Here is a 19,475-nt window from a genome sequence, read left to right as displayed (position 1 = left end):
CTGTTGGTGCAATTTTTTGTAAGTTGGAAATTATTTCAAAATGAACACATTTACATCTTACTCATACTGGTTCTGTCCGAGGCGAGTGAGTGAGAATTCTGTCTCCTGGTGTTCCCCTCCGTTGGGCACTCTGCAGTGAGATGGTTCGTACGAGGGGCTTAGCGTCGTGCCCCGTGTAGGTTACAGAAGAAGAAATGTGAATTCTTAGACCAATGTGGTAATCTCATCTGCTTGCACACTCCAGGAGAACTTCTTCCCTTAGAGGTTTTTTCCTTCCGGGAAAGTTGCAGAGTTTGGGCGTATATTTGAGCTGGAATGGGTCCTTTGGTTCTAGCCCAGCTGTCTCATTCCTGGAGCCATGAACTGAGGACAGGAGAGATTCGATTACGTTCCTAAGGTGTAGACAGTGTGGTGGGTGGCTCTGCTCAAGTCCTGGGTCTGTGTGTCACGTTGGGCAAATCATTTCATCCGTCTGTGCCTCTTGGGGAATAACTTGGGTTATCCTAGCATTGCCACGAGGATCGAGTCCAACGTGGGGAGGTGGGAGCTGCTACCAGGCGCCTAGTGATAGTACTTGCTCATTAAACATCAGCTGTTGTCAACACAGACATGTGGCCAGTCTGAAGGGCAGCATTTTGAATGGCTTATATTCAGACCATTAACAAGCCTTCTCGTTTTTATTTACTGAAATATTTTTAATATCAATAACAGCTTATTCTATTAAAGATTGAAAATATTCTGTAGACACAGTTTTCCAAGCCCAAATTTAATTCACTTATCTTGAGGAATATTCAGTCTAGGCCCTTGGAATTCATTGCGAAAGGATTTGACCTGTAAAAAACACATCTGGAGGGAGCAGCAAATTCAAGGCGCCCAGCAGAGCCTTCAATTACTTTCGTGACAGAATGAGAATGGACTGACTGCCTTTCTGTGTTTTCACTCTTTCAGCTATTTTGGCTCTGATTTTTTTTTAACATCACATCCATCCTTCCTCACTCACTTCTGCCCTGTGAGGAATTGATTGTTCTTTCTTCTCCTCTGTGTAGTAACACCTTTTGAAATGTCAGCATCTCCTAACGTCACACTGTGGCATCAAGACGGTTGTACTAACATGTTTACCGTTCCTCACCTGGGCTTCAGCACAGTCTCGCCAAGTTGATGCCGAGCACAGACGGCTCTCGTTTGAATTCCAAATCCTTTTCTCCTTGTGGGTAAATGTTTCCCATGCAAAACATGAAAACCATCTTCGTAATTTAATTTGCCGCCAACTCTGTGCTTAGCTTCTACACTAGCATAGTTTTGATTCACTCACTAGGTGTCTGTGAGCACTTCGGAGGTACAAGACGCCCCGTTGACTTCGGGACCTTTATCAGATTACTTTGTTTTCTTCTGTCATCATTCCTATTATTTTTAGATATAATGTGCATGTTTTAAAAAATGTGAAGAGTACCAAAAAATACATAGTGGAAGTGCATCATTCTGCCCCTTTCCCGGAGTGGTTCAGGATGCGAAGGTCCCCATCACCAGACTCTTGTCTGTTCCCCTGGGGATAGTCTTTGCATATGAAGTACACATGAGTATGCGTAGTGCCCCTATTGAAGTTGATTGAAGTTTTTATTTGTTTGATACACAAGTAGTTGCTTGCTATGCATGATTTCCTGGCCTTGCTCTTATTCACTTATATGTTGGGGATGGTTTCTTAACACCATGTTGATCTGCCTTGTTTTTTTAATGGCTGCCTAGTAGTCCACTGCCTGTATGTACCATAAATTATTGAATCATTCCCTCACTGGTGTTCCACACTTGGCTACAAACAAAGCTGTTATAAATACTCTACATTCTATAAAATACTTTAGAATTTCTTTATGCACACATATAAGTGTATATTTTTGAGAAATTTCTGTAAGTGGAATTAGCATTTTTATTTATAATACCAAAATTGACCTTTAAAGGAGTTATACCAATTTGCACTCCCACCAGCAGTGTGCAAGAGTTCCTGTGTGCCTGTGCGTTTATCGACACTATTAGCTGTTTTATTTTGGCTTATCTGATGGGAAAATATTGTATCATGGTTTTAATTTGAATTTCTCTTAGGAATAAAGTTGAGCATCTTTTTATATGTTTAAAAGCCATCTTTTGAATTCTTATTTCCATAAATTAGCTGTTTATGTCCTTCATTTTTCTGTTTGAGTTGTTGGTCATTTTTATTTTTTAATTGGATGTTGAATCTTCTTTATAAACTAAGAAATTGGCCCTTTCCCTTAGGTGGCATATTGTTTCCCCACATTGTCATTTGACTCAATTTTATTTAGGTATTACTTTTCCATTCCGAAATTTAAAATTTTTACATAATAAAATTGATCAGTGTTTTATATAGTTTCAGAGTTTTATGTCACCTATAAAAATGCCAACTTAATTCCAACTTTATTTCTAACTTAATTTTTTTGTAAAAGGACATTTGAAATATCCATCTTTTCAGTACTGATACAAATTGCCCTTTTTCTAAACTGTGTTTGCTATTGTAATCTCTATTTGCTAGTATCAATTTTTTAATGCTACTGTAGATTTAAAGTTTTAACATCTGATGTTGTTCAGAAATGTCTTGATTATTCTTGCACATTTATTTTTCCATATGAACTTTCGAATCAGATTGTCTGGTTGTATATGTTACTTTCATATGCATATACATGTGCATACATGTGGCATTTTTTAGATATTTTATATACACATAGAATGCATATGTATGACATTTTTGTTAGAACTGCATTACATTTATGGATTGATTTAGGGAGAATTAGCTTGTTTATAATATTGAGTCTTCTTACCCAGTAATAAGATACATTGTTCCATTTATTCAAATTTTATTTTATGTGCCTCAGAGGTATTTTAAAATTTTTATCCTTCAGATTTTGTACATTTTTAAGCTCATTCTTATCTTTTTTTTGCTAGTATAAGTGTGATTCCATCTAACATTCTGTGTTGGAAGGCTGTTGATTTTTATATATTAATTTTGCATTCAGCTGGTTCACTGAATTGTCTTCTTTGTAATAGATTTTCAAGTGATCTTCTTGAGTTTTTTTTTTTCCTAGGATAAAATATAATCTGCTACTAATGACAACTGTACCTCCTACTTTCTAGATTTATACATATTTATTTGTCTTGTCTGATTGCATGGGCCAGAACTTCTAGGTCAGTGTTCTATGGTAATGAGGGTAGTGGGCGGTCTTGTCCCCTCTTTAATGAGACTGCTCTGGTTTACAAGTGACCACCCTTAATCTCTCTGTCTGGGCTCCCGTGACCTTCATTCATTCAACTCATGGCACTTTTTTCCTTTTGTGTCAACAGCGTGCTGACGGCCCCTATGCCCTGATACTGGTGCCAACGAGAGAGGTAAGCAGTCTGCTTTCAGGATGGGCGCTAAGCAAGCACTCTCAGCTGTATCGTTGAGTTTGAAAGTGGTGTTAACCTTTTTTCTCTCCACTGCACAAATCGGTACACCCTTTCCTTTGCTGGGAACCACCTTCTGGTTCCTGTCAGGAAATAAAACCTGAGTACTCTTTGAAAACCCCAATTTAAGTATGGAAGAGTATCCTCTGTTATCCAAAAACTAATGACACTATAAATTTCTGTGCTTTTCAAAAGAATTAAAATAATCACACTTTTTCCTTTGCTTTTTTTCTATTGCAACTTAATTAAAAAATAAAAGCAAGCAGCCCTAAAAATGAACTTTTTTTTAAGAAGCTACTGCACCCAAAATTTTGCTTGTTTCTGAAAGTTAAGCTTCTGGATAGTTTTCTTCTTTCTTGATGGAACTCTCTTCTATCTGATTTATTGTATTTACCTACAGAGGCAATTTCAGGGTAGGGTATCTGTTTTCCGTATCACATGCTAATCACTTCCTTGCAGAGAACTGGCCATGGAGATGGAGGTCTCACTCAGCCTTTGGTACAGCCTGCAGCGCCCTGTCTCAGCTCCATCCAGTGAAGGAGCAGGCACGAAGCTATTTAAATTTTTACAGCAGCAAACTCGCTGCTTCCCTGGGATGCTTCGTGAATACTAAACGTGTGGAAACGGTGTCTGTCGTTGGATAAAGGGATTATGTAGCCGCTTTTGGGATGGTTTTTAACGGTTGTAACTTACGTTAATTTTCACTATCGGTGTTTTCCGGTGGGCTTGTTGGTGTTTTTTGTTTGTTTGTTTCCTTTTGTTTACTTCCCCTCCCTTTAATAAACTGGGGGGATGACCTTCTCTGTCTTTAAGCTGCGGCTCTGCTCTGGCATGTCCTTGGGCTGTAGTCACGTCACCTTTAAAGTAATGTTCTCAGGGCTGGCCTGTTGCTCCACGACGTGCTTTACCCTTCACCCATATTACATTCTTTCTCTTTCCGAAGGGAACCGAATTCAGGTTGACTCTCCTTCATTTTCTTCCATCTTTGTGCCCCTTAGACTGTTCTCTGTGGTACTCTGGGAATTTGAGCCAGCAGAGGGAGCACAAAACACTATTTTTGTGTACGTCCAAGAAATAGATGTGATGTCTCTACCCATATTCTCCAAACTGACAGGTTTCAGAGTCAGTCTCAGAACAAGTCATACTTCCAAGTAGAGTCTGTGTATAGGATTTATGTATTTATTGTAATCCTAATTTGGGGTCCAGCATTAGATCCTTATTCCTCTACACTCTCTAAATTCGAAAAAATAAATAAAAAGGGGAGATGGGATCTTGCTCCTTATCTGTAACTTTTTCATGCTTACAGCTGGCTCTGCAAAGCTTTGAGACTGTCCAGAAACTGCTTAAGGTAAGGCAAGCCGTGAGTTCAGTTTTATCTTTTCTCCCCCTGACTTTTTGAAGAAAGAGAAATATGCCACGGCCTTTTCTTTATTTTTTTATAGAGCCGGGAACTCTTCCAGTCCCCCTTTGTTCCCCGGCTGTCTCTGCTCTCCCCAGGTACGGGGTGTGGGCTCTTATTGATCTGAACCTTATTAATCACCAGTTTCTAGCTTGGCTAGATTACAGTGTTTCCTGGTACTTCAGGTCCCATAATCTGTTCATCACAGTCACCAGCAAGCCACGCACAGAGGTTCACAGGCACATCCTTAAGGTGACCCACTGAAACAACAAGCCACAAGTAGGGTTTGTGTAAGAAAGAAGAGAGAGCGCTTCAGAGCCGAAGCCCACCAACCCAGCAGCTTAGGCGGAGACTCGATCTGTCCTTTCTTTCATCACAGGCAGGCACAAGGAAGTGCTGTACTCGGGTCTTAGCTCAACCAAAAAGGAAAAGAAAGGCACTCGACTTGCTGAAATGTGTTTTCAGTTCAGGCTCTGCGGGGAGGCGGAGAAGCGACTTGAATCATTTAAAAAGCTCACATTTCTCTCTCTCGGTGTTGGGAGCTCATTGCGTGACTATAACTTAAGTTACGGCTGCTAACAGTCAGATAATGCTGCCGTGGGCCTGGCCAGGCCTGCGAGTCGTGTCTGCCCAGTAATCCCTCGTGCAACGAGAAGCCCAGTCCTCCCTCCCGACTCCCTTGAGGAAAAGGAATTGGGAATCAGTCTCGGCTTTCATTGAACAGGACTTTGCATTGATTTTGGTCTGATGTCTTTCTGTAGCCATTTACCTGGATTGTGCCTGGAGTGTTAATGGGAGGAGAGAAGAGAAAATCAGAAAAAGCCAGGTAGGGGGAAGTTGGCTTGTTTTTCGTTCCATTTTGAATCTCATCGGTCCTGCCTTCCTATTCAGTAAGACTCTCTGGCCCTTCTCCACCTGGAGAGAGCCTCGTGTCAGGCGACGCGGCCTAGTCCCTGGGTGTGGGATGGATGGAGCCTGCGGGGAGTGGTCACGGGGGGAGTGGTCACCGCTGGACAGTGCTGTTTTTTAAAACACTGATGAACCAACCAGGGGCTACCTTTTGATGTGGTCAGTAAGAGTGCTGGTTACCCTCCTGTCTCCCACCCCGTCTTGTTTAGAATGTGTCCCCTTGACTCCTTTTGTGTACCTTGGGAGTTTAGGCCTTTGTTGTTTGATTTTACAAAGACAAGATTGTAAACCTACATAACGCTTTGCCTCTTTGCACTTTACACCCCAACACATCGATTCTTAAGTCTGTGTTGTTAAGTTTGCACAACGTGCTTATGTTCCAGCAAGGAGACAAATGGATAAACGGAACACACAGGTCCCATAAGAACCTACAGAAGGAGGAGGGAAATTGTTACAGAAAGTAAATCTCATTGTCTGTGTTCTTTATAAAGCATTTTCATTTTATTGTAGTTTAATGCTTAGTAGTTATACCCAACCATGTGCAGCATCTGTAAGCGAGGTGGCTAATATTAAACTGGAAACCTTCATGTGTTGCTCAGGATTAGACTTAGCTGTAAATGAAACAACAGTAGTGGCACAGACAACATGGAAGTTTTCTCTTTCTTTCACTTTTAAGAAGCCTGATGGTAGCCCGTCAGGGCTGGCGTGGTGTGTGCGCCGGTGTGAGGACCCAGCCTCCTTCTGTCTGTTTGTGCCACCAAGGGAGGCTTCCATTTTCAGACTTTCCTCACAGTGTTAGATAGTTGTTGGAGCTCCAGCCATTGTATCCAGTTTCCTGCCAGTAGGAACAAAGATAATCATACCTCCTCCTTCCAAAGGTACTTCTGGGATCTGCATGTTCCGTTTATCCATTTGTCTCGTTGCTGGAACATACGCACATGCCCAAACTGAACTGCAAGGGAAGCTGGAAAATGCACTCAGCTAAGAACTGTGGGCTTTAATTACTAGGGACTAATGGGATAAAGGCTGTCTGGGGAGTAAGAATTAGATTTATTCTGCCTAGTCTACGGGCAAGGGTAGGCCCGTTGTATGGAAGTTCCAAGGATTCAGTATGAGGAAAAAACGTTCTGGCCATTGGCGCGCTGGCGTTGGGTAGGTCACTCAGGTGAGAGGTTCCCTGGCACAGACACCGTCAAGAACAGGCTGGGTGACCATCTCTCTGGAGGGTTCTAGAAAGCACGTATAGATCAGATAAAGGGCGTTGGATTAGATAGTAAAGGTTCCTTTGAGGGTTAGGGTTTATGATCTTAATAGGATTTCAGATCTCACAGTTAACGTTCTGTAAGAGAAACCTCGGAGGAAAGCTGGAACGCAAGTCTGTCGCTGTGTTCGCGGTTCCAGGCTGTGGTGCACGGGTGCTCGCCCTGAGTGTCTCCTTAGCCTTTTCCCTGTGTTTTCTGTTGCTGCGGCTCCATCTGATTTACTTTCTTTTATGAAAAATAATTTTAAACAGAATCCGGAAAGGAATAAATATCCTTATCTCAACTCCTGGGCGGCTCGTGGATCATATAAAATCCACAAAGAACATTCATTTCAGTCGGATACGGTGGCTGATTCTGGACGAAGCAGACAGGTGAGCCTCTTCCAGGAAGCCTGAAAGGGGGAAGAAAAGGGCTCTTTCTGCTGTCTTCATGGAAGCTTCTGTAGCCCCTGAGTGCACGTTCATTCACGTAGATGGAAATTCCTTCCTTGAAATCACAGAATCTTGGATTTGGGTTTTGAAAAGGATATCACCGTGATACTTAATGCCATAAATGCCGAGTGCCAGGGACGACAGAACGTCTTGCTGTCGGCAACACTCACGGAAGGTGAGTTGAAAAGACGTGCTCTTTGTTCTTAACGAAGAGGGAGGGCCCAGGCACAATCTGCATTGTCTGTCGGCAGCAAAGATGCTCGGCCTTGGGGGAGAGGGCGAGGGGGCGAGTATCCCCAGGGGACTGCTTTTCAAACCACGTGTCCTGCACGCCCGGCCTCCCTCTCCCAGTCATCCTGAGTCCCTGTGGTCCCAGCATGTGGGGAAGGGGAGGAAGGCAGGTCCCAGATCCGGAGCATCCCAGTGAGGAGGGTCCTGCTGGCGCTCACATTGGGTGGAGGGGGAGGGAGGAGGCCGCCTGCCGCCCACCGCCTGCCGCCCACCACCCGCCTGGCGGCCTCTTGGGGCTGTGATCGCCATCGTTCCCCCGCTGAGAGCCAGGCTCTTGTCTGGAAGATGACGACCTCTGTCCCAGCGCACTTGCTACTGTGATCCCCCTGCCTTTCTCCTGAAGAGATACTGAACCTGAAAAATCTCTGCTTTGAGCTCATTTCTGTCTTTCCACCCTCGTGAGACGGAATTTCTCAGCTCCTTGTAGTGGGTGGGAACACCTAGGCCGGGAGACGTTGCCTCGGTCTCCACCAGGATCCCCCACACAGCGAGTCACTGCCTGAACAACAATACAGCTTTCACGCTCTTGGGTCTGGTTTACTTGGTTTACTGGCTGCGTGCTGGTGCACGCATACCAGATGCCGTTCACGTGACCCCCCAACAGTTCTCAAAGGGTGTTCTAGCTAACAGGAATTTTTTTTTTAATTGAAGTATTGTCAGTTACAACATGTCAGTTTCTGGTGTACAGCGCTATGTCTCAGTCATGCATATACATACGTGTATATTCGTTTTCATACTCTTTTTCATTAAAGATTATTACAAGATATTGACTATAGTTCCCTGTGCTGTACAGAAGAAATTTGGTTTTTTATCTACTTTTGTATGTAGTGATTAACTTTTGCAAATCTCAAACTCCCAAATTTATCCCTTCCCACCCATTTCCCCCGGTAAGCATAAAATTGTTTACTAGATCCTAACTAACAAATTTTAAGATAGAATCCACGAAAAAGGGATTTTGTGCTCAAAAAATTAGGGAAATGCCACACATGACCTTCTTCTCCTGGAGATACGTGTGCGCACTAACACAGTAAAGGACCTGAGAAGGTCTGTAAACTTGTAAAGCCCGTGAAGGAATCCCATGAAACCTTTCCCTCAGGGCTTTCATAAGTCACTTGACCCTAGAGCCCTTTCTGGCAGGTGGCGTCTGTTTCACTGGTTTTCCATGGGTCGGAGCTGAGAAACCTTGGCGGTGTAGGTGGGCGGTCAGGCCATGGGAGGAAAGCGGTGTCAGCCCGCAGCAGACTGGCTGTTAGGGCCGATCAGTGCTGGCATTTGGTGAGACCTGTTAGCAGTGTCTTCATAAGCCCAGATGTGGAGTGAGGGGTGGCGGGCGCCTCTGTGGCCAGTTCCACAGTAATGTGCCTGTCGGCTATTCGGTCTTTTTCGCTTTTTATCCGAGGTGTTGCGCGGCTAGCCGATATCAGCTTACACAACCCAGTCAGTATTTCTGTCCCGGATGAAAGCCATGACCGGTCTGACCCAAAGAGCAGAGTGGTTCTTGAAGCTTCTGCCCCACGGACTGGCAGTGAACTGGACAGCTTTGCCATCCCAGCGGGTCTCGATCAGCACGTGACAGTGGTTCCCAGCAAACTGAGGCTTGTCTCCCTAGCGGCCTTCATCCTGCAGAAATGCAAGGTGGGTCTGGGGACTGGGCCCAGCCTGATCCAGGGAAGGACCATGGTTTTGTTTCTGCCAGGCGTGGAGGGCCGTGGGCTGAGACGCACGCAGGAGTTTCCCAGCTTGCCTGTGTTTGTGAGCCCAGACCTTCGTAGAGGTCTTTGCGGCCCGTGGTTCTCCGATCATGGTAAAGACTCAGGTCAATGAGAGCCATTATTTTCAGCGTAAAATCTGCCTCAAATGTCTTTCCTTGGAGTGACACTGGGAAGGTCACAGGTGGTAGAAACATGCCATGAGGCAGAGGTAGGGGCCTGTGCGCATGTTTTTTAAAGAATCGGGGTTTTTGTATATTTACTAGATTTGTGTGATGACTTCTAGTACCTGGGAAAATAGTAGGTGGAGGAGCTTGAGGTCCCCCTACTTCAGGCTTCAAGATATCCTGCGTGCTCGGAGTGCCCGCGGGGGTGCTGTGTGCGGTGGGTCCCGGGTGAGTGAGGGGACAGAGCTAAGGTGCAGCTCCACACTGGAGCGTCGTCGTTTTCTCAGGGGTGGGAGGCCCGGTCGAGGTTGTAGCCACGTCGTTGTCCTTCCCCGCATCCTTCATAGCATGGAGCGTAAGTGTTATTTTTAAAAATAATTCAAAGCCATCTGTCACCTCTGTTTCCAAATTGGGGCCAGTCAGCCTGTGTCTTTTACAGAGCGGTTCATTTTAGCATAACCTAATCTTAAAAATGTGCGGTGGTTTTCCCCCCTTTATCGCTGTAGTTTGAGAGAGACCAGAAGATGGTTGTCTTTTTCTCGAGTTGCGAGCTGGTGGAGTTCCACTACAACCTCTTCCTCCAGACCCTGCTGGGCGGCTCGGGGGCCCCTGCCCAGGGGCGGCTGCCATCTGCCTCTACGCAGTTCGGATTCCTGCGGCTGCACGGGGACATGGAGCAGGAGGTGAGCGCCACACGCGTCCCGCCAGCGGGAGCCGGGCCTCCCGGGCCCGTCGGACGCGAGCCCGGCCTCCCTGCGGCTGCGCTGGGCTGGCCAGGGCTTTGGCGGCAGCGGCTCACCCTGCTGTGCCGATGTGGCCAAGGGGAGGGGGGGTCCTTCGTCCCAGTTTTCCTTCGCTCTGGGGGCTGGTCCCTTCCACCTGAAAGAGCTCGCAGGCCCGGCTTGGCCTGAATCTACCTCAGCCAGCTGTTAAGGCAACAGAGTACCACTAAGTAGCTGGCACCAGGGAAGGGTTTTGCCTTTTTAGTACCCAGTGTGTAATTAGGGCTTGATGTCTTCAAATTAAGAGCATTAATGGAGCTAAATTGTGGATCCCATATGGTACTGCTGAGCGTGACTGCTGTCATTGTCAACAAGATGCAGCGCTCCCGCGCTCAACACTTTCAGGCGGGAGAGGGCACCGGGCACCAGCGGGGCTCCGGGGCTCAGCGCCGCCTCGGCTCGGGCAGGTATTTTCGTTCAGGAGGAAGAGTAAAACATTCTCCTTATTTTGAGCACTTAGCTGCGTTAGCTTCCCTTCCGCTGAAGGGAAGCCGGCCTTCCACTTAGGGGTCGGGGCGGAGCCTGGATGAACTCCTGGGCTTGTGAGAGGAGGACCAGCAGGGCTCGGGTGCAGGAGCCATCTTGTCCTCGAGGAGAGGTTACCAGGCGGCTCAGGAAATTAGAAAGCCCAAAACAAAGCCGGAATGCAAATCACAGTTGACTAGAACCAGCTTAAAAAAACGGGAGTGTTCTTAGAGCCAAGGAGACATTAAAGGCCTTCGGGTCCAGCCCCTCTTTTTGCTTTTGCCTTTTTTGTTTTAATTGCTAAGGAAATGGAGGCTCAGAGAAGTGAACTTGCTCAAGGTCTCTCAAGGACACAGCTCTTTATTTAAACACAGAGTTTCCTGAATATTCCAACCTTAGTGCGTTTTTTAAGCTGTTGGTTCTTGCCTTCAGGGTCCCCAGGGCTGGCATGCTTGTTGATTCCATCACGGATGCCATTTTTGTTTTGTAACCTTACTTTACCAATCCTCTGGGTCTGTTTCCTTCAGACTCACTCTGCGCGGTACGTGTGAGGGTGATGAGGGGGCTGGATGTGGACCCAGAGGGATCCAGGGATTTGAATAAAGGTCAACAAAAGATTCTGTAGTTAGGTTAATTGAGACGCTGCATCTCACATTGTAATGGCGGTAACCGGGTAGACTGTTTATAGCCGTGTGCTCTGGGGGCAGACTGCTGGTGTTCTCGTCCCGGTTCTGCCATTCACTGGCTGTGTGACCTCAGGGAAGCATTTAACCTCTCTGTGCCTCAGTGTCCATGTCTTGGAAATGAAGAGAACGGCAGTGCGTACTTCTGGGGTTGCCATGATGATTCACTGAGTCAGCGCAGATCCGGTACTTGGTGCAGGTCCTGGTACAGAGCAGGCATCCAGTACCTGTCAGGTGTCAGGATCATTGTTATTTCCCTCTCAGGGAAAGTGTAGCTATTTCATAATTTGATAATTATTCTTAGTATTTTACCTGTGTTGGCTTGTTTGTTAAGTATTCAGCCTTCACAGCCTCCCTCTGAGGTGGGTGGAAGGTGGCAGGGAGTATCTCTGCAGGTCATTTTCTAAATGTTGTGTAAGGGTCTTGTCCCAGGGGACTAAGCTCGAACAGTCCCCATCATAGCTACCTGGCTCGTTACCCTGGCCACTGCTCCACAGGGACCTCAGCATGGTCTCCCTGAATGATTGCCATGACCCCAGCCAAGTTTAAGAGCATTAAGAGAAGCTAGTTTGAAGAAGGTGCTAGGAAGTTGTGATAAATGCTCAGGGGTTTGGTGATTTTTTCCTTACCCCAAATCTGAGTGTCTGACGTCCAGTCTTTAAGATGTGTCACAGGCTGTCGTGAACTTTCCTGAGGTTTTTTTCTGATTCTGACTCTGCAATACCACCATTGACTCCCTGGGTTCAGCCCTTTATCCACAGTGTGTGCATGTGCTGGGCAAGTTACTCAGCCTCTCTGTGCCTCAGTTTCTTCCTCTGGAAATGGGATGGTGATAGTACCTGCTCATAGGGTTGCCGTGAGGGCTGAATCAGCACAGGCCAGCAGCACCTGGCGCATGGAAGCTCTCAGGACATGTTGGTTGTCCCCGTCCACTGTGCTCAGTGAGGTGTATCCTGGGGTCCAGGTGTGGGACGGATGCGTGCACACAAAAGGCCAGAGTGAGACCCACCTCGGAGGCCCGGGGGCTGTGCCAGAACCGAGAGACTTCACTTTTTTTTCTCCAAACCTGTAGTAATTTGGTTATATTTCCCTTTTTTTTGTTGCTGATGGGCACAGCCAAGTGTCAGCTGCTTACAACACCGTGACTTGAACGCAGCCCCAGTGTGCCCCCTGCAAGGTCACGTCCAGGGCCTTTTGGTCTAGCAAGTCTGCCTTTAGGTATTGACCCCGAGGGAATATTGGGCGTGTGCGCAGCGATTCACCTACAAACACGTTCGCCGCAGTGTTGTTTGTGGTTATCAGCCATGCAGACGGGCTGAGTTGCCAGTAGTGGGGTGTTGGTCACATGGGGATGGGGCACCTATCCCACTGAATGCAGTGTCATCACAGGAGAAGATGTGGTTTGGGGATATTTATCAGCATGAAAAGATGTTCACATTCTGTCAGCACATCATGAGAGCACGTTAGTACAAGACCCATGGTGCCGATTTTTTTAAAGCCCCATATTTGGTTATGTTTTGCATAGAAAGGGGCTCGGGATAGAAAGCGTTGCCAGCAGTGGTGGTTTGTTTTGAGCAGTAGGATGCTAAATGTTCTTCCTTTGACTTGAAATATAATTTTGGTACAGTTAAAATATATGGTTTTTATCATTTTGAAGTATTTTTAAAAATCAGGTTTTAAAAAATCACCCTGGAGGGAAGGTTGGCTGCTCTTCAGCCTCCACGCCTCTCGTAGGAAAAGTACTGGAATAAATTCTGAGTTGGGGGCCCTGAGTGCAATGACCTGTGACCTCTGGCCCTCCCCCCTCCCCGCTCTTGATATTGGCTGTTTCTGGAGGGTCCTATCGCCCACCCCTGGCCTCGCCCTGTTGTCTTACAGAAACGTGCTGCCCTCAGAGCCCCGCCTTTGCCGCAGCCCGAGGGGTCTAGTCCTGTGGAACTCAATTCTTCCTCTTTCTTGGCAAAGCCTCTCTGTGCCTAAAAATAGTTACAGGAGCGGTAGAAAACTGGGAGAGTCATGAGCACCTAAGCCTCCCCGCTGGAATCGGACTCGGACTTGTAAGGCCCTGTTTCTCCTTGTTTCTGTAGGAAAGAACGGCCGTGTTTCAAGAATTCTCACGTTCCAAAGCGGGCGTCCTCCTCTGCACGGTATGTATGGTGCTGCGCTCCGTGGGAGGGTTGAAGATTCGTGTGACCGTGGTGGGCATTTTTTGTCTCCCAACGGCGATGTGCCTTGCAGCTGGCCCCACGGGGAGCGGAAACCCCGGGGGTTGCTTGGTGTGGCTGGTCTCTTTACCCGCCTGGTTTGTCACCTGACTGCCACAGAGAGCCGGCTGCCGCCGTGCAGAAGACTTGGCGATTTGCTCACTAATAGTGGCAGCTGTTGGTCTGAAAACGTGTGAATCTCGGCGATTTCTGTCCACCAGAAACTTGTAAATTACAGCTATCGGGAGTAATTAGAGCTGAGAAAGCCTTTCCGTGGCAGAATCATGCTACCTGCTTCCGCTCAGCTTTTTCTTAAATGAAAATAGCTGGGCTTGGACAGACTTTACTTGCTATTGTCTGAAACTGTCATTCGGCCTGCAGTTCTCAGGGCCAGTTCCCTCGGCCTCAGGCTTCGCGGGCTTGGGTAGCTCCCTCCTCCAGCGCCGCTTGGACATTTTCCGTGCATGCCTCTTGTGCTCTTTTGAAATTGAAAACTCACACCTTCAACGTCCCTGCTTCTCTGGGGACTCACTTCCCCCGAGTTGCTGCTCCCTCCTAAGATTAAAGTGCCTTCACTATTTGTGCCATGTCGGAAGAAGTAACTCAGTCCCCAGCTGGTTATTTGAGAAACCCCTGTGTATTCGGTAATGAAATTGCACTATAAATTTAGGAATCCCACGAACACGCGCTGGGTAGGAACAAAGACGTGAGCCGTTTGAATGCCTGTCCGGGCCTCACTTACTGCGATGGCTCTTTAAGGAACTGTCACTCCAGACTGCTTTCTTTCCAAGTTGAGAGCCTGTGAGTGAGTGCAGCTTGGGTGTCTCTGAGCATCTGCAGGACGGCCGCCCGGCCACCTCCTGATCAGACTGTGCCGATCCTCACGTGCGCGCGCGCGCGTTTGCAAACGGACAGCGGTTCTGCCAACCCTCATCATTCGCATCTGAGGACAGACCCCTGGAATGCTTGCCTCCTCAGGAGCTCTGAGTCGACCAGGTAGCCCTTCCCTAGTCAGAGGCTTGTGTTTGCTATAAAACTTTAAATGCCAGGTTGAAAGTGACAGTGAGTCCGGGTAACCTGCTTAATGAAGAAATCTGCAGAATCCCACGGCCAGTGACACTCCTGGAGCCTGACCCCTTCCTGTCTCCTCTGTCCCCCTCTCCCTCTTGCTCCCTGTCCTTCAGCCAAACAGGCCCCTCTGGCAGCTCCTTGAAGGTGCTGTTCTTGCATTTTCTGGTTTTGGGGTCTTGGACCATGAGTTCCCGCTGCCTGGGACACCCCACCCTGACTTCGACTCACCCCTTCTTATGTCTCAGCTTCAGTTTCTTTCTTTCAGGAAACAGAAGCCCGGGTTCTTCCCCACGGGCAGCCCCTGCGCATCCTGTATTTCTTTATCGCACTCATCGCCAGGGGTCTAGGTGTCTTCCCAGCAGGCCGTGAGCTGGTGAGCACGGGGACTCGTGCAGTCCCGTCCCAGTGTTGGCCCAGGGCAGGCCTGCAGTGGGCTCTCGGTGTTTGTGGGTTAAATGGGTGGGTGGCTGGGGCCCAAGAAACTCGGTGTTAAGAACCACCGATGTATGTCTTTTTCTGAAGACTGAGAGAGTCTGAGATGAATACATTTGCTCTTTGGGAGCGAGTTCACGTTTTCGCATGTATGGGGTCATCTGAAGAGTGACTGTATCGAAACAGAAGGCACTAGGAACCTGGGTGTTGGAGTCTGGATTAGGATCGGAACAAAATGTTTCATTGTTGACCCTTAAGACGCTGAATTTATCCCTGGTGGGAAATAGTCGAGACTCCTAGTGTCTAAGTGCTACCACGTATTGCAGACACGGGTGAGCCTTCTGTCTCAAAGAAAGCTCCAGCTATTTGAAGTGCCATGTTTTGTTTTGGTGTTTTTAGTGGCTTTACAGAAGAAAAGTTCCTTCTTCTGAAATGTAATTCTCAGTGGGGTCAAAAGCACAGGAGGACTTCCCTTGTTCTGCCTGGCTGATACCTGCAGGCAGGTGATGTCAGCTCGGCGAAGAGCACCGCTGACTTGGCAGAGCACAGACCCCGTGCCCCTGCCCCTGCTGGTCCCGGGTGCCCATGACAAGCAAGCTCTCACTTGCCGCAGTCCGATTTCTCTAAACCCCTCGGTGCACATTCACCTGCTGGTCCAGGTCACATCCGGGGGCCGAGCCTCTGCTGGTCTCATCTCTTTCTTTGTGCTGCTTGAAGATATTATTGAAAAAGACTGGGTGGGCGCTCATGTCCCTCCATTTCTGGAAGCGAGCCCAGGCTCCCCAGTGATGAGTTCTTCCTTCCCTCTCAGAGTCCCTTCTATTTCTGCCCTGACTGTCTGCCTCAGCCTGACACTTCGGGCGTCTGAGACCCGCTGGCTGTAATAGCTGGCGCTGGGGTTGGGGAAGTATTGTCACTTTGTGTCTTTTTCAGCAGCCTGTTGCTTGCCAGGCTCTGCAAGCTCTCCAGGAGCCTCCTTAGTGTTAATGAGCAGTGGGGCCGCGTTCGGACAGGCAGATGGAGGACCTGCTTTTTCTTGAAAGGGGGGATCATGTTGTTAATTGTTGTGCGGGGATTTTCCCCCTTTGTTCCGGAGCTTCTGCCATTTTGATTTATCATCCCAAGATCCTTTTAACAAGACCAGGAGACCAAATGCCTTGTGTGAGAAGTTGGGAGTGTGGTGTGATCACAGAAAAGCTCACAACTACGCTGTTTCCTTTACTTCTAGAAAGTCCCTCCTCCAGCCCCATTTTCTTCCTCCTCCTTTGTATCTTTTCTGTCATAAGGAAAGCTAAGTGTGCGTGTGTGTGTGTGCATGCGCGTGTCTGTGCGTGCGTGTGTGTGCGTGTGGGGGGGGCGTTTCCTTTCATCTTTTTTTTTTAGTTGAAGTACCATCAGTTACAACGTGTCAGTTTCTGGTGCACAGCACTATACCCCTCCCAGTCATGCACATACATACATATACCTTTCATCTTAATTATAAACATCTTAAAAGCAAAGACCTTTTTAATTTCATGCAATCTTTTGGGACCTGCTACATGACTGTATACTGTGAGTTCTCGGTAAATGTGAGACCGTGGTGTCATGGATCTGGGCAGAGGTAAAAAGGCAGTTGGGCAGGAGAGACCAGTTTGTGAAGAGAAGTCTTTACACATTTGAAATGTAATTTTGTGTCCTCTAGAAAATTAGGTCTAAGAAGCAGCCAGGTTCAAAGCCCATTTTCCCAAATGGAATTAAGAAATCCAAAGCGTCAGATACAGGAGGTTGGATTATCTACAAAATACTTCCTCCTGCTTGTGAAGCACTCACCCCGAGCCAAAGGGTTTTAAAACCATCGTTTCGTTGACAGGTTGGTAAAGAGAAACCGTGCTCCATGACTGGAGTATGTTGTTTCCAGGGTCCCTCTGGTTTCAGGCTGATGCATGGCCCTCCCTGGTTGTCCCCGGGTAGACAAGCGCAGGAGCCTTTCCCCAGCAAGGAGAGGCACGGTGGGCTCCCCCCGCGTCTGCCGGCCGAGTGCGCGTTGGAGTGTATTGTGGTTGTCCAGCACGTGCTCTTTCGGAAGATACCTGACGCACTGTGCTACTTCCCTCCACCTCTCTCTCTTTTTTTTTTTTTTTTGTGCTTGAAACACGCTGCTATGTCTGTGCGGTTCTTAATTTCCTCTCCTCCCGGGGACTTTGCAGCATGCCAGGAGGCTGGGAGACAAAGGAGTGAGGCTGTGAGGGTCACAGAAACGCAGCTCGCCACCCGAAAGAGTCAGCTTTCTTGGTGTTCCCAGGGGTATGCGTTTTTAGGCGAAGTTTATCTTTTTCCACTTTTATTTCATCCGTGTTCATGGCAAGATCATTTGGAGATTGTTGGCTGTTTACCCGGTTACGCTAACTCATGTTGCCAGTTTTTGGCGGCTCCAGCCAAGATCTCGCGCCTCTGACAGCTTCTGCCCTCTCTCCTCCCTCCTCTGATCACGCAACCCAATCTGTCACCCGGCCGGCGGGGGCCTGTGCCCCGCTGATGGCCGCCCACACACGGCAGTAATGACTTCTGGCAGGCCGGGAAGGCGGCAGAGGCGCATTTGCTGCGTCCCTCGCTCAGAGAGCCGCAGGCCCCCTCTCCCTGTTAGTAAAAGCACTTTGTGAGGTTCTTGGGTAAATAAATGAGTCATTTTAATCCAACTGACAGGCTGGCACCTGAGCAAGCTGCCTTCCATCTGTACCCCTTGGTCTCATGGAGGCGGCCAATTGTCAGGCCCACGGCCCTCAAGGCCTCACTGTGGAGTGTCTTTCAGAACTGACTTTAGCGGTTCTTTCGTCCTAATTAGGTTAAAGGGATGTGGTTGGGTTGGATCTAAGGTCTGAGAGTGGGCAGAGAACCGAAGGCTTTGCCGCGTCTTCTACAGGCTGCGGTTTCCTGTGGATCTGGTGCCGTGGCTGCAGTGTCTGCGATGACGGAGCGCTCCCCGGCCTCTCCGTGGTCCTCGGCCTGCGGGGCGAGTGGGCTGTGGTAGGGGAGAGGCTTCTAAATCCCTGCCTCGCTGCTTCTGTACCGGTTCATGAGGGATCGGAACGCTCGGATTTGTAATTCTCAAGACACTTTTCACACATGCTGTCTCCTTTGATCTTCACAGCAGCTTGGCGAGATGAGTAAGTTACAGCTATCTTATAGGTGGACACGCTGAGGCCCAGAGAGCTGAGCTGACCTGCCCAGGCTGGACAGTGCTGACGTGATGCTGGAGCTTGGTTCTCTCTGTTCCTGCACCAGGAAGACGGTTCCTCTGCCGTCCTCAGCGTAGCCGCCTCGGCCGGGACTGGGCAGGGGCACTTACGGAAGCAGCTGGGCTGAGTCCGAGCTGCGGCTGCTTGGCTGTGGTGAGGCTCCCCGCCCCACACGAGGAGTCACGGAGACGGGCAGGTGTCTCAGCCAGGGGTCCTGAGCTCAGTCGCCCAAGTGGGGAAGAGAACCTTGAGCAGTCCCAGTGGGAGGCAGCTGCCATTCTCCCTGGCTTACCCCGTCAGCGTGTTTGTACTCAGAGCGAGTCTCATGAACATCATACACTGTTTTAGCATTTTCTTGGTGTTTCTCAGTTGAATTTACTGAACTGATGAGCATTAAATTTTTTACCAAACTTGTCTGTAAAGCTCAGACAGCCCATTGTCTTCATGCATCTCCCACTGCAGAGCACTTAAATAAAATAAATCATTTCTTAACAAGAGCTGAGCAGATTTAAGAACCCGTCAGTTTCTCTGAAGACAGTGACGGTGGTTAGCGGAGAACGCGGTTCCCGCTCCCTGAGAGAGCATTCTACATCGTGTTCCCAAAGCATCGGCTCTGGAACGTCAGCCTTCCGCTCTTAGGGCCCGTGGGAGCTGTCTGAAAGCGCTTCTGGGTGGTTGACACACTTTTAGTGCGTGAAACTTCCACTTAACACTTAAAAATGAAGCCTCTAGCCACCGGGCAAAGGAGACCAGCGGGTCCCGGGTGTGATTCAGTCAGGGCAAAGGCAGACAAAGCCCGACCTGCCTGCAGTGGTCCTTCTGGGTGAGGTGGATGATGGGGGACAGCATCTGCCTCGGGTTCTGCCTCCGTCCCTGGAGGATAAGCACCAATTGTTTTAATGTGCTTCTTGCAGAACTTTGCGTGGGATTTTTTTTAAAAACACCTTAAATACATATAAATCCTCAGTGACACATTAAAGTGAGTGGGGGGAACTGTTCTTCACAGAA

The 19,475-nt window shown here is 48.2% G+C and overlaps 1 protein-coding gene across 5 annotated transcripts in view; it reads left to right on the top strand.

The window, feature by feature from the left end:
• Positions 1 to 19,475, top strand: part of DDX31 (DEAD-box helicase 31) — a 67,109-nt gene that overhangs the window by 10,262 nt on the left and 37,372 nt on the right. For 3 of the 5 annotated variants that reach the window (XM_072960361.1, XM_015249831.3, XM_072960358.1), the window contains exons 7-14: positions 3,346 to 3,390; positions 4,754 to 4,795; positions 5,608 to 5,672; positions 7,269 to 7,388; positions 7,517 to 7,623; positions 9,139 to 9,374; positions 10,122 to 10,298; positions 13,633 to 13,692. In XM_072960361.1, the coding sequence (XP_072816462.1) occupies positions 3,346 to 3,390; positions 4,754 to 4,795; positions 5,608 to 5,672; positions 7,269 to 7,388; positions 7,517 to 7,623; positions 9,139 to 9,374; positions 10,122 to 10,298; positions 13,633 to 13,692 (852 nt within the window). Of the gene's footprint in view, positions 1 to 3,345; positions 3,391 to 4,753; positions 4,796 to 5,607; positions 5,673 to 7,268; positions 7,389 to 7,489; positions 7,624 to 9,138; positions 9,375 to 10,121; positions 10,299 to 13,632; positions 13,693 to 19,475 lie in introns of those variants that run through there. The other 2 variants (XM_072960359.1, XM_072960360.1) reach the window with 2 other exon arrangements.

Source organism: Vicugna pacos, chromosome 4 (assembly GCF_048564905.1).
Source record: "Vicugna pacos chromosome 4, VicPac4, whole genome shotgun sequence".
Taxonomy (NCBI): Eukaryota; Metazoa; Chordata; class Mammalia; order Artiodactyla; family Camelidae; genus Vicugna; species Vicugna pacos.
The sequence above is the reverse complement of the archived record's forward strand: the minus strand, read 5'-3'. Positions and strand labels throughout refer to the sequence as shown.